The 15,142-nt window shown below is 36.1% G+C and overlaps 1 protein-coding gene across 9 annotated transcripts in view; it reads right to left on the bottom strand.

Moving 5' to 3' along the window:
- ICE2 (interactor of little elongation complex ELL subunit 2) overlaps nucleotides 1-15,142 on the bottom strand; it is an 84,165-nt gene that overhangs the window by 6,888 nt on the left and 62,135 nt on the right. For 6 of the 9 annotated variants that reach the window (XM_070796648.1, XM_070796647.1, XM_070796646.1 and 3 more), the window contains 3 exons: nucleotides 6,372-6,456; nucleotides 4,869-4,919; nucleotides 1,558-1,816 (listed from right to left, as the gene is read on the bottom strand). In XM_070796648.1, coding sequence (XP_070652749.1) covers nucleotides 1,558-1,816; nucleotides 4,869-4,919; nucleotides 6,372-6,456 — 395 coding nt within the window. The other 3 variants (XM_070796652.1, XM_070796653.1, XM_070796650.1) reach the window with 3 other exon arrangements.

The following is a 15,142-nucleotide window of genomic DNA, read 5'->3' as shown; positions in this document are numbered from 1 at the left end:
AACTGCCTCTATGCAAGCTTTAATCTGACAGTTTTAAAGTACGACAATTTCAAATAACAATCAGGGAAGTAGACAGATCAGGGTAAAGAGGAAAATCATTCTTTTGTGATTTTTTTAAATTTGGAAAAGTTTGAAATGTTAAATGAGGAAATGAAGGAATGACAGACCTTTAGAGCAATGTGCTTACAATAATGAAACTGAAGGGCAGTGGAAAAGAAGAAATGAAAACTAAGAAGGGAGGGAAAGGAACTATAAGAAGGTCAGCGATGGTAAAGACAGAGAAGAAATTATGAATTCGAGAAACAGACAAAGAGTAAGAAAAACATGAGTCCAAAAGAGAAGAAAGATACAAAGAATAAATGTGAAAGGAAGAGAAAATACGACTCCTGTTTGAAACGAAAACTGAAAAATACCCAACAAAAACTGTAGCTAAAATGACTTAAAATACTGATAACTCATTCTGTCTATTCTTTCACTTGTTCCAACTAATTAACCACATTTATGTATTTTCTTGGCCAAAGTTGACAATGTACAAGAAGTTGTCATTTCTAAAAGGATTCTCTCAATAATAAGAGTGGAGAATTGAAAAATATAAACAACCTTTGTAAACCATAAAACCACTGTAAATTACAAAATAATCCTCAGTATCTGCATTCTAGCTATTTCTCCAAAGGAATTGTGGACATTTGCAGATTAATACAGAAAGAAAAAAAAACAGAAAATATCTACATGATATACAAGCGATAGATGTTGTGGAGTGAAATACTGAGAAGAATAGAGGACTCAATAATTTTGACTCAAAGATTTTTGGCAGCAGGGAAGGAAAAGTCAGATTCACTCACAGAGAAGAAAAGTTTTCCTTCAACTAAACTCGAACTGGAACTTCTTACATGATACAAAGAATGGGCTACATGGTAAACAGTATCTCTAACAATGGTTTTACAAAAGTTTCTGAGAAATATCATTCAACTGTTATTTCTAGGAAGGATGCTATAAAGAGTATAACATTAATTATAACTAAAATATTGAGTTATAAAAAATACTTAGCATTAAAACACAATTTACTTAACATTTTATTGTACTTTTAATAAGGCACTGCAGTCACTAATTACTAACACTTGTTTTTATATTTTTCCATATCCTACTTATCAATTTTTAATTGCATCACCATAATTTTATTCTATGTATTCTTCTGCAAATTGCCTCAAATATTTAATGAAATAAAAAAGTATACATAAAAACTGAAAAAAAATTATAACTCTGCTTTTCATAGGAACATAGGGATTTAACTATGTGGTTGCCTTGCTCATGCCCTCACTGGGCAGGCTAATAGAATTTTCTTTAGTTGACTATAAACCTAACAAAAAACAGAAAGTTTTGCTAAAATGATGGGGGATTCACAAGAGCATACAACTTTACCTATCGTTCCAATAAACACTGTTTTTAGAATGGTGTTGTGATTAACATGGCAAATATGGACACCAGGTTGAAATGCATAGCAAAACAGATTAATAATAAACAACCTAGTGGAACATTTTATTTCAGAAAAGATCCTACCTTTTGTTGCGCTGTGGGACCCAGTGACTTAGGTGGAAAAGTACAAGGTATTCTTCCGTGATGGATATGATATGGTAACAAGAGACTGGGATCTAAAGGGACCCAGGGAACCGAGAGGCTGGAAGGCACACCAGGAAGGCCGCAATGTGTTTTATGCAAGTTGTACGCTGTCCTAGTAACTTTTCCATCAGAGGTTTTGTAGATCAGGAGCGAAGAATCTTCTGCGGCGTGAGACAACAAGTAGGAACCCTCCTGCAAGCTAAATTCACACAGTAAAACTCAACTCACTGATTCACTGTGTCAATTTCAATAGCATTTTCTTAATCATGACCTATTAATAAAATAAAAAAACAATTAGGGGAATGGGACATCATCTCTAAAAACACTCTGTTGATCAAATAAGATTTAAGAATCTTCTAATCTATTTTCATGCCTTTTTAGCAACTAGTTTTAGTTCTTATTCCAAGTTTAGGATATATAATTATTTTCTTTTCATTGTTATGTCAGTCAATTTGGAAGTTTTCAATAATTTAATGGGAGACAAATAGTCTGCCTAATTCTCTAATTCCTGGACAACACATAACGAAAAGTACACAGACATATGAGTATGTAAGAACACATACATACCATTTCTATACACAACATTTAATTAAACAAGCACTGTAACTACTTTCTGTCTACTAACAAGTGAACAGAGATAGAAAGGTGAAAGTGACACACGACACTGAAAAGTTTAAAATAAAGCGGCAGAAACAGTTAACAGAACAATCACAATATGAGGGGCCCTGAGAATAATAGCAACCTAAGCAGTTAATAGGTACTGAATGTTTATCATGAACTAAATGTTGCACTGTTTATGTCCTTTTTGTCATTAAATCCTACACAACAACAACAACAACAACAAATCCTACACAACAAATCTTGAAGGGATAAAATTATTAACTCCATATTAGAGACAAACAAAAATTAGAGATATTAAGTAATTTGCCCAAGTTCTGAGTGCAGGACCTGCATATAAACCCAGGCAATCAAACACCAAAAAAAACCCATACCCTTTATTGTGATCCTCTACTATCACAATAAGAAGTTCTGTCAAATTTGCATTAAACCCTTTCTCTTTAGAAAGCTTTAAGGAATTCAGTGTACCAACATGAAGAGGTAAAAGGATATGATTGACATCCTGTGTGTTCCTTTTTTGTTGTTGTTTTTACACTCTTCCAGTGCAAAGGTACTATGGAGGATATCAGTTCTTCCTCACAATCTATCATTAAAAACAAGGATTAATCATACTTATAAGTCATTCTTCTCTAGAATTTGTGAACATTACCCATCAATGGCTTGTAAATGTGATTAAGGACACAATGTAACAACAAAAGCAAAAATGTGAATAATGTACTTTGGAGATGGAGTAAGGGACTACAATCTAAGAAATATAGGTATTTTTCCAAAGAAAGCATCAGATCAGATCAGATCAGCCGCTCAGTCGTGTCCGACTCTTTGCGACCCCATGAATCGCAGCACGCCAGCCTCCCTGTCCATCACCAACTCCCGGAGTTCACTCAGACTCACGTCCATCAAGTCAGTGATGCCATCTAGCCATCTCATCCTCTGTCGTCCCCTTCTCCTCCTGCCCCCAATCCCTCCCAGCATCAGAGTCTTTTCCAATGAGTCAACTCTTCGCATGAGCTGGCCAAGTACTGGAGTTTCAGCTTTAGCATCATTCCTTTCAAAGAAATCCCAGGGCTGATCTCCTTCAGAATGGACTGGTTGGATGGCCAATACCATTAATCATCAGGGAAATGCAAATCAAAACCACAATGATATACCACCTCACTCCTGTCAGAATGGCTATCACCAATAAGACAATAAATAAGTGTTGGCAAGGATGTGGAGAAAAAGGAATCCTTGTACACTACTGGTGGGATTATAAATTATGCAGCCACTATGGGAAAGAGTAGGGAGGTACCTCAAAAAATTGAAAATTGAACTGTCATATGATCCAGCAATTCTACTCTTGGGTATTCATCATATATCAAAAGATATATAAACACCAATGTTCACTGCAGTATTATTTATAAAAGCCAAGATACAGAAGCAAGTTAAGTGTCTACTGATGAACAGATAAATAAGATGTGATAAAAGTACAATGGAATACTGCTGCTGCTGCTAAGTCGCTTCAGTCGTGTCCGACTCTGTGCGACCCCACAGACGGCAGCCCACCAGGCTCCCCCGTCCCTGGGATTCTCCAGTCAAGAACACTGGAGTGGGTTGCCATTTCCTTCTCCAGTGCAGGAAAGTGAAAAGTGAAAGCGAAGTCGCTCAGTCGTGTCTGACTCTTTGCGACCCCATGGACTGCAGCCCACCAGGCTCCTCCGTCCATGGGATTTTCCAGGCAAGAGTGCTGGAGTGGGACGCCATTGCCTTCTCCGACAATGGAATACTACTCAGTCATAAAAAATGAAATCTTGCATTTGCAGCAACATGGCTGTATCTACAAGTTATTGTGCCATGTGAAATAAGTCGGAGAAAGACAAATACCATACGACCTTACGTATATATGGAATCTGAAAAGCAAAAGAAACAAAAGTAAGATAGACTTACAGACACATAAACAAAAGGGTGGTTGCTGACTGAGGATAGTATGTGTGTGGAGAAACAGGCACAGGGGGCTGAGGAGGTACAAACCTCCAATTATAAATAAGTCACAAGGATGTAACACACAGCATAAAGAATATAATTGTAACAACTTTGTATGGAGATATATGGTTATTAGACTTATTGCAATCACTTCATAATGTATGAAAATATCAAATCACTATCTAGTATACCTGAAACTAACATAATATTGTACACTAACTATATTTCAATTAAAAAAGAAAAGAAATACAAGCAGCCACTAGAAGCTGAAAATTAGGCAAGGAAACAACTGATTCCTAAGAGCCTCCAGAAGGGGCCAGCCCTGCTGACACAAGTTTAGTCCACTGAAGAGAATTTCAGATCTTTGAGCTGCAGAACTACAAGAGAATAAATTTGAGTTGTCTGAAGCCATTAAGTTTGTGATAATTTGTTACAGTGGCAATAGGAAGCCATTATAATAGCTGTACAGAAAAAAATGTTTAACTGTAAGCTCAGTAAAGCCAAATGTTATTATATTTCCTTCCTATTTATATTTTCACAATTCCACTTTGACACAACAGAATAAATTTTGTATTTCTAGGTTATTTTCTGTCTATTCCTAACAAGATGTATTCAAAGTTTTTTCACCCAAGAAAATTAGACATAACAATGAAAAACGCCTCCAGAGTACTTACCTACTTAATTTTCTTAGAATGTGTTGGAGGATGTTAAATAAACTTGAAATCCTATTAAACAGAAGAAATCCAAATAAAATTAAGGAACAAAAAAACTTACTCTTAACAACTGTAACTCCTTGGGAAAAGAAATGTCTCAATAACAAAAGAAAACAACAGATGAAATAATGTAAAACAAATATCTAAATGTATTTCTAACTTGACTGAATTTTAGTATTTACTTCATTTTTGCCATTTTCTGATTTCCCTTAAAAATCATAAAGTATTTTGGCTTGTGTCAGTCAGAGCAGTGATCAGTAAAGAGATCACTATTTTAAGCTCTGATTTTTTTTTAAAGAATGTATTTCCCTTTGAGTTCGTGTTTTTTAAAAAAATGTTTTTGTTTTTATGGCTGTACCACGCAGCATATGGGATCCTAGTTCCCCCACCAGGCATCAACCCCCCTGCACTGGTTCATGGAGTCTTAACCACTGGACTGACAGGAAAGTCTCTCAAACTATAAATGTTTTAATAAGTTTATAAGTTTAAAATTTTTGAAGTTTAAAACGTCTTTAGCAGAATTAATCTGCAGAGGAGTTTGCCTTTTAGAGATGGTGGTGGTGAATTTCAAAGAAATTGAGAGGTACTTTAAATGAATAAAAGGAAATGAAATATAAGATATTGATTTAAATATCTCTTCTAGACCTACATTCATTCCCTTGATTATTTATTTAAAAAATGGTTTTCATTGGGAGAGGTAGAGCAGGCAGTGCATAAATGTACGGAAAAGCTTTTCTATTCACATATGTAAATAAAAAGTTACCCATCAAAAGAAGTAATACTTATAACAGATGTTTAAGTATAAGCAAGGAAGTCAAACTTGAATCTACAGCCTTCAAAAACTATGACAAGCCCCAAAGCTGGAACTACAGAACTAATATAAGTCAGGGCGATTTCCCATCCTTTCAGATGAATCAAACATATTAACGACCAACTGTCATCCTAGCTCAGCAGTGTGCTCTGGGGAAAGTCACTCCAAGTTCCAGTTTCCTCATGTATAAAATGTAGATTAAAGGTACCACCAGTTCTTCCTGGAAAGTTGTGAGATGCAAATTAAATTAATTTCAATCTGATGTACAGTAACAGTTGGTAGAAGAACAAATTTTTAGAAGTTAGAATACCTGAATGAGTGTATATATCCCTGAGCTCAAAGTCTGACTGGCCTATTTATTCCCACCTCTGGAAAGAAGTGAAATATGTGTGCCCATACTTCACCAAGATGGAAGACTCCTCTATTGTTTTAGCCTCCTTTGTCTTAAGTAGAAATACTGGTGCCACTAGAACATTTAATTTGGAGATGGAAATGATTAATGTAAAATGGATCATAAACTGGGTCAAGGAAAGCCTCAATTTATAAAAGGATGAAAGTCTTGAAAATAAATAATTTAAACCAATACTTAGTGATAAAGGAAAATTAATGATCATGTTAACAAGCTTTTAAATTCCTACCACAAAATTTCTTACTTGAGTGCTGAAAGTTTTTCTTTCAATTCTTCTGAGGTAATTTCTTCAAGCAGGAAAAGCTTTGATGTAAATGCATCAATATGTCCTAAAATAAAAGATCAAACTTAAAAAGAACAATTGCTGTATTTAAAAATCAAAAAAGCTAAGTTATCCAATCTTTTTAAAGATGTTTTTACACAACTGTCATAATTATAAAGGAACTTTATATTCTAAAAAGAGAAATAGACATTTTATTAAGTTTATTAAGTAAAGCTGTACTTTAAAATAATACCAGAAGTCAGATTATAAAGGAATATGTATTAATTCTAAAATATTTGCTGAACATAGAAAAGTTTATACACGTCCACATCAAAGAAATCATCTCTAAGTCTACAATTTAAGAACTGTTGAAACAGTGGTTTCTAATTTCTAGTAAAACTTTCATTTTTATGGAAATTAAATTTTTAGAGAGCTTCCCAGGTGGTGCTGGGGTTCCCAGTGGTTCAGCAGTAAAGAATCTGCCTGGAATGCAGGCACCATAGGAGATGTGGGTTTGATCCCTGGGTCAGGAACATCCCCTGGAGCACAGCATGGCAACCCACTCCAGTATTCTTGCCTGGAGAATGCCATGGACAGAAGAACCTGGTGGCCTACAGTCCACAGTGTTGCAAAGAGCCATGACTGAAGCGACTTAGCATTCATGTATGCATGTACCATAATACTATAAAAGCAAGCAGATAAAATATAGTTTGGGTATGATAAATACATTACTCAGACAAACTTGGTTAAGGTAAAAACTTGGCTTAATTATTCACAATAGCCAAGATGTGCATAACCTAAGTGTCCACCAACAGATGAAAGGATAAAGGTGTGATACACACACAAATAATGGAATATTATTCATCCATGAATTGGATGCTAAGTGAAATAAGTCAGAAAGAGAAAGATATATACTGCATGATAACTTATATGAGGAATCCGGGGGAATAAAAGTCAAACTCAAAGAAAGAAGTAGAAAAGTGGTTCTCAGGGGTTGGGGGCTAAAAGGGTACAAACCTTCAGCTACAAGATGAATAAGGTCTGAGGATCTAATGTATAACACAGTGACTCTAGCTGATAATAGTAGATTATATAACTGATATTTGGTAAGAGAGTACAACTCAAATGTTCTCATCCAAAAAAAAAAAATACCTGGAGATGATGGATTTGTTAATTCAACTAGATGAGAGGAATTCTTTTACAATGTATACATATATCAAATCATTATGATGTATGATTTAAATATCTTAAAATGTTATTAGTTATACCTCAATAAACCTTAAAAAAATCTAGCTTATTTTTTAATTAAAGCACATGATAAGATTTCCTACGATTAAAAAAAAAAAAAATCAAAATAGTCTGCTCCAAGTCTTACTTTCTTATAAACATGACCTAATTCTAGAATTCAAAGAAACAAAACAGCAAACTCTCATGATTACACTTGTACATGTTCTCCCACAAAACAGGTTGAGACACAACACTGAGGCCTGGGAATGTGCCAGGGAAGTGATACAAAAAATGGCGTTTAGTTAAATGTTATATAATCACATTAATACAAAACCCATGTTATTACACCAGTCAAAAACATCAATCGCTAAGAGTATAATATTCACTAACGCTGAAAATAGTATCACTTTAATTTTTTTAGCTTCCAAAATTTGGTTATCAAAACACATGACCTGGATAGTTGACATCAATCATAATACAAAAAACCTGCAAATAATTTAGTATCTCATTTCTTATCTTGCCCCCTTTCATTTCATCTGCTTTGTGCTCATAAAAAAGAATTAGAAATATTTTTACCAGATACTTTTCTTCTAAGACAACAAATCTTTTCCCATGCCTACTTATTCTTTCCTGTGCCAAGTTTCGGTTTCACCTCTGCATTTCTAACACTCATTACACAGTGACGTTTCTAATAAAAAGGACACAGTTTAATGGTTTAAAGACTGTCAAAAGGCAATAAATATTAAGTACAATAAAACAGTTTAGACATTTACTAAATGTGTCTTTGAGGAAACTCACAGTTCTTACCTTTTTAAAGCAATCTCAATGAAAAGTATGTATTATAGTATATGTCAAATACAGTTAGTCTAAAATATACAGAGAATACTGTACTAAGTTCCATGAGGGCTTCAATTCTCTCAACATTGGAACATTTTAACCAGTGGGCCTCAAATGAGTTTAGATGTTTATTTCCTCAGTCCTTGGGGCAACTGCACAAGACTTGGGATGGCAACAGCTTTCTGGCCTCGTAGACTCTTGCATATCACAGTATGCTATCCAAATACTTTTTTAAGTGTGTCAAGGTTGGAAAGGTTAGTTAATACAAATCAGGGCTTTACATACATGCATGAATTCATACATATATATATACACACACACACACACATACATGTATATAGGCAGTCCCTATTCTACATGTAGTAGGGGATGATAAAAATAATCATGCATAAGTCAAAATTATGCAAGCGATTTTAATAATCAATGGGAAAAATTACAATTGCTCCATTACCTTTAAGATTTTTTGATCAAAACATTATAAATTCCCCATCAGTAATAAATGCATGGAGAAATGAAGACAGTAAAAACTAATCTTTATTTAGTAGACTATAAATTGCAAACACTGAGATTTAAAGTATTATTTCATTATAAAACTCATTAATAGTAGTCTGAATAGTGCTTGTCACTTTCTCCTGTTACAACTTATGATAGGGAGCAAGCACCTTTTCTATGCTGTGGAGGGGTTTCACACTTGCTGATCATTGTTGGATCAGCTCCCAACGTTATACCCTTTGCACTTTTAAGGTCATGAAATATCTCAAAGTGTTTCTTCAATGTAAAATACTGTGCCAGGGTCATTTCTTCATCCTTTATGCCACAAGCACTTTCCTTATTTATGTGAGTCAGATCACTTTCACTAAGTTCCTCTGGTGGCTCATCTTGTCTCTTGAACCTCAGCAGTGTCAACATTTCTACTGTCAGTTATTTCTTCTATAACTCCATTTATATTCAATTCAAATTCCATTTGCAGCAGTATGGTCTTTTGTTTCTTTGCTGTGCTTTAATCTTTGTTGGCCAATTCCCTCTTCTGATTATCCACTTTTACAAAACATCATGTGAGTTTATCACTGGGAGACAAGGAGGGAACACAACTAGACATTTTGCTTTCTATGCATGATCTCAGTAACAGGTACACAGCGACCAAAAACACTGACAGACTCTTAAAGGAGTGATATGATTGGTGACTGGTCATGACGCAAGTCTGTTATTTATGTAGTGATCTGTGAACTGAAGAGTCAGCAGTAAAGTTGGTAGTTTACACAATTACAGTTAATATGCCTTTGTAACTGACATTTGTGGATATCAGAATAGCACAAAGGAAGGACTGCTTGTATGTCGACTATGCAGAATTGATATACATTAGATAACTGAAAAGTAGATACAGAAGTTGTGGTAAGATGACTTTTGGAATTTTCTTTAGGGAGTACATATTAGTGTTTGGGGCAAGAGGGAAAAAATAACACAGCAATCTAAAGGAAGAGAAGAACATGTTCATAGCAAAGCAGGGAAACAAAAAACAAGTATTTTTATTCTACCTAAAAAGGAGACTAGGAGCTACAGGAAAGGTATTCAAGGTATGGTCCCTGGACTACCAGCATTAGCACCACCTGAGAACATGCTACAAACGCTAAAGTCTTAGGTTCCAATCCAGACCTATCGAATCAGACACTCCTAGGGTCAGGGCCGATAATCTTCAATCTAACAAGCTCTACAAACGACTGCGACACACAGTCAGTTTAGATAACTGCTGAACTGGAGTCCTATAAATCAATACACTCTTCAGTTCAGTAAGTGACATTTTGTATCTCTTGTGTTTTGTATGATACGCTGTATCTGCATCTCTCAATCACACATGTAAACTCTACTCTCACTTTTCTCTCCAAAAGATGTAATGTCAAAAAAAACAAAGAAAGCAAGCTCTAACGCACTGGTCCCCGGCTTTGATTTCTGAGAAGAAACTGTCTTAAATTTCTTTGAAATTTTGAGATCATAGAGCTGGGCAGGGAAAACTAACAATGAAATGCCACAGTTAAATGGAGGAGCGGCTAGCAAAGGTTGAGTGAGGAAAACACAGGTCACAACTTAGAAAGGACGAGGGTGCATGATTGCATGGGAAAGAAATAGGAGCACGTGGAAATTTTCTGGTTAAGATTTTATCCCAGTTTCTAAGACACAATGAATTATTTGTATTCAGTCACACTGATTAACATTGTTATACACACAGTGAGTGCTTCATTTTTGTTACCTCTGACCTCCCCCCTCCCCGTTTTTTCCTAGCCCTGTTTAAGGTTTACAGCAAAGTTATAAACACTTAAAAATTGTGACCAGGACTTCCCTGGTGGCACAGTGAATGAGGATCTGCCTGCCAATACAGGGGACACAGGTTTGATCCCTGGTCAGGGAGGATTCAAAATACTGCAAAGTAGCTAAAGCCCGTGCACCACAAGTACTGCACCTGCATGCTGCAACTACTGGAGCCCATGTGCTTAGAGTCTGTGCTCCACAACAGGAGACGCTACTTAATGAGAAGCCCGTGCACTGCAATGAAGAGATGCCCCTGCTCGCTGCAACCAGAAAAGTCCATGTGCAGCAACAAAGACCCAGCAAAACCAAAAATAAATAAATAAATACTTGAAAAAAACTGACTAAATTCTGATCCTGCCACTGGTGGACTCTGTGGCATATATGAGGGTTTCTTTTTGTTCTTGTTGTTGCTGTTTTAAATAAGCAGCATCTTTCATTTTCAACAACAAAGTCATCCTTAATAAACCCGAGGATGCTATACAGCACAACTCTGAGGATGACCATTCATATGGAATGGACTGGGCACACTGTTTCTTGGACGGTGTACAATGTGGAGATAATAAAAATATTTTCTATTTTATATGTAACAGAACTCTACAACAACATTCAAAGGAGAGGACCACCTGTCACTCCACTTACTTAACATGAATAATGTTTAGTTTTTAATTTCTTTAGAGAAAAAGTAAAAGCTATAATATTTTCTTCTTGTATTCCAATGGCTTGTCTTACACACATCTAGGAAAAGTAAAATGAATAAAGTATATAAATTCTGTGGTTTGTTATCTACCATTTCCCTTCTCCTTGACTTTTTACTGCTCCTTCAACCAATTATGCAAGCCAACTTCACTCTCTAAAAAATACTTATTGAGCACCTCTGTGTGTCAGATACTGTTCCAGGTGCTTATGATGTATCAATAAACAAAACAGACAGAGACAGGCCATAAATACTATGAGTGATTAAATTACATAATTTGTTAGTGGTTACCAGAAAAAGGGAATGGGACTATATTCAGAGCCAAAAACCAGAAGAAGAAACACACTTGGAGATGTGAGTCTGGCACTGAGGGCTGCTTCTCTCTTAGGAGCACCTGTTAATCTGGAGAAAGCAACTGAGACCTAAGAGATGAACCAGAGTTTTCAATAATCTCTCAGGATTAGAAGAACAAAAACTGCTCTATGAATTAGATAAACAAATGTTCTGAGTTCGGACACAGGCTCAGTGCTTCTCTACAAGGACTTATAGCTTCAACATACAGTGGCACACATGGATAAGATTTATTATAGCAAAAGGATACAAATAAAAGGAGAATCCAAAAAAGGCAAAGAAGTGTGGGATAAAGTTCAGAGAAAATGAGATGCTATCTTCAAAAGTCCTTTGTTGGCTTTCTATTCGGGATGATAAAAAAGCTCTGAAAATGGACAGTGATGATGGTTACATGGCACTATGAATGTACTTAATCACAGTAAATCATGCACTAAAATCATACAGTAGGACCTCCCTAGCAAGCCAGTGGCTAAGACACTGTGCTTCCAGTGCAGGGGGCATGAGTTAGATCCCCGATCGGGGAACTACGAGCCCACATTCTGTGGCCATAAAATAAACAGGTAATTTTTTTTAAATGTGTAGTAAATTGTACCCTGGAATTGTTAAAATGGTACATTTTATGCTACAAACATTTTTCTACAATTTAAAAAAAAAAAAAGGCCTTTCTCACTGGAGCCACACAAGATCCACTTAATTCCTCCAGCAACATCTTTTTGTACCAGATAAACTTAATGAAGACTCAGCACTCAATGCTTTTATTGGGGGATGCATCATGCAGGCAACCCTCTGCCTAACACATACCAAAATTCCAGACACTCAGAAAGCAGATGTTCAGAATAAGCCATAGTATTTATACAAACAGTGTATGTACAATGAGCCCTCCTTATCAGCTAATGGACGTTTTACATCAGCGTAGGAAACTGTTTACTAGCCAAGTTCCCAGATGCTAGCAGACAGCCAGCCTTGCAAGCAGGTTTTTCCAAAGACTGGCAATGTCAGACCATGAATGGCAACATCCCAGCAGTAAGAGGGAAATATACTGGGCTTTCTAGGGTGCAAAGCCAAGCTTCAAACTACCTAACTCCCTGTAATTGGATTACAGTGAATCCAGATTGCTAGTGTAGTCAAGAGTAATACAGGAAGACAACACTGTAGCTTTGACATCAAGTCCAGAATTTTTCATATACAATTTTCTGGCCCCTGATAAAGAATATTCTGACATACAATGAAGAAACATGGAATAAACAAGAAGAGAGAAAAACAACATGGCACGGAATGAAGTGTCCCTGTAAAAAGATATGCTGAAACCCTAAATTCCTACTCCCTCAGAAAGTGACTTTCTTTGGAAATAGAATTGTTGTAGATGTAATTAGCTATGATGGGTGGACCTTTAATTCAATATGAATGGTGTCCTTATAGGAAAAGGACAGAGACATACAGGAAAAAAGATCCTGCATGATGACAGAGGCAGAGATGAAAATGATATATCTACAAACCAGTAATGCCAAGGATTGCTGGCAAACACCAGAAGGAAAAAGGGGCAACAAAGGATTCTCTCTTATAGGTCTCAGAAGGAGCATGGCCTTTTAAAACCTTCATTTTAAACTTCCAGCCTTCAGAATTGTGAAACAAGAAGTATCTATCATGTTAAGCTATCCAGTTTGTGGTACTTTGTTATGGAAGCCTTATAAAATTAACACACACACAAATAATAGAAAAGACTTGCAAAGACTCTACATAACAGAGGTATTAGATACAGACTTTAAAGCAATTCTGCCTAATACACCTAAGATGGATTCACTGTGCCTAAGACATAATGCTTTTGAACTGTGGTGTTGGAGAAGACTCTTGAGAGTCCCTTGGACTGCAAGGAGATCCAACCAGTCCATCCTAAAGGACATCAGTCCTGGGATTTCTTTGGAAGGAATGAAGCTAAAGCTGAAACTGCAGTACTTTGGCCACCTCATGAGAAGAGTTGACTCATTGGAAAAGACTCTGATGCTGGGAGGGATTGGGGGCAGGAGGAGAGGGGGACGACAGAGGATGAGATGGCTGGATGGCATCACTGACTCGATGGACGTGAGTCTGAGTGAACTCCGGGAGTTGGTGATGGACAGGGAGGCCTGGTGTGCTGCGATTCATGGGGTGGCAAAGAGTCGGACACGACTGAGTAACTGAACTGAACTGAACTGAAGACATAATTGAGACTTTTTATAGCAATTATACAAAAGAATTTCTACAGAAATGTATAAAAAGAACCAAATGAAAAGTCTAGAACTAAAAAAATACAGTAAATGAAATTAAGGACTCAGGGGATGGGTGAAATAGTGTAATAGGGATAGTTGAAGAGGAAATTAGTAAACTAGAAGAAAATACTGAGAATCATGCATGAGGAGTCAAAAGGAGGGTAAATACAGAAGAGCATGTAAGGGATGTTCAGAACACAGTAAGATGTAACATAATACAACCTAGATCCAGAAGAGAAAGCAAATTAGCAGGAAGTGATGTCTGGTGAGATAGTGACTGAGAATTCTCCCAAACTGGTAAAGGTCATCAAATCACATACCAAGGAGCAATATGTTATAAAATGAACATGTACAAAGGAATATTTACAACAACAAAAGACTAACATAGGTACAACGTAGGACAATTGTTGAAAGGGGGAGAGATAAAATTTAAAGTCTGATAAAGAAAAGAAACATATTACTTGCAAAGCAGCATAAATGGATAAACAGCTGACTTTTCAACAGAAACAAAGCCAGGAAACATGGAGTGGGGGAGGGGCAGGTTGGGAGTCTGGGGTTAGCAGATGTAAATTACTATATACAGGATGGATAAACAACAAGGTCTTACTGTATAGCACAAGGAATTACATTCAATATCCCATGATTAAAATATAATGGAAAATAATATAAAAAGAACATGCGTATATATATACACACACACACACATACACACATATATATGTAGTGTAACTGAATCATCTTGCTCTACAACAGATAAACGCAACATTGTAAATCAACTATACTTCAATTTAAAAACAGCAAACATTGAACTGATAATTAGAAACTCCTCTAAAAGAAAGCTCTAGGCCTGCAGGCTTCACACGTCAATTTTACCAAACATTTAATTAAGAAATAACACTGATTTTTACAGAAATTCTACCAGATAACAGAAAAAGAGGAAACAGATCCCAAATCACTTTAAGACATAAACTTAATCTTAATACCAACACCTCACAAGGAAACTTACAGGTCAATCTCACTTATAAACACAAATGGCAAGATAAATATTAATAAAATGAATCTACCAATTGTTGGACAGAGGCATGGGGTCGCAA

This window comes from Bos indicus, chromosome 10, assembly GCF_029378745.1.
Source record: "Bos indicus isolate NIAB-ARS_2022 breed Sahiwal x Tharparkar chromosome 10, NIAB-ARS_B.indTharparkar_mat_pri_1.0, whole genome shotgun sequence".
Taxonomy (NCBI): domain Eukaryota; kingdom Metazoa; phylum Chordata; class Mammalia; order Artiodactyla; family Bovidae; genus Bos; species Bos indicus.
This window is presented reverse-complemented; position numbering and strand designations above follow the sequence as displayed.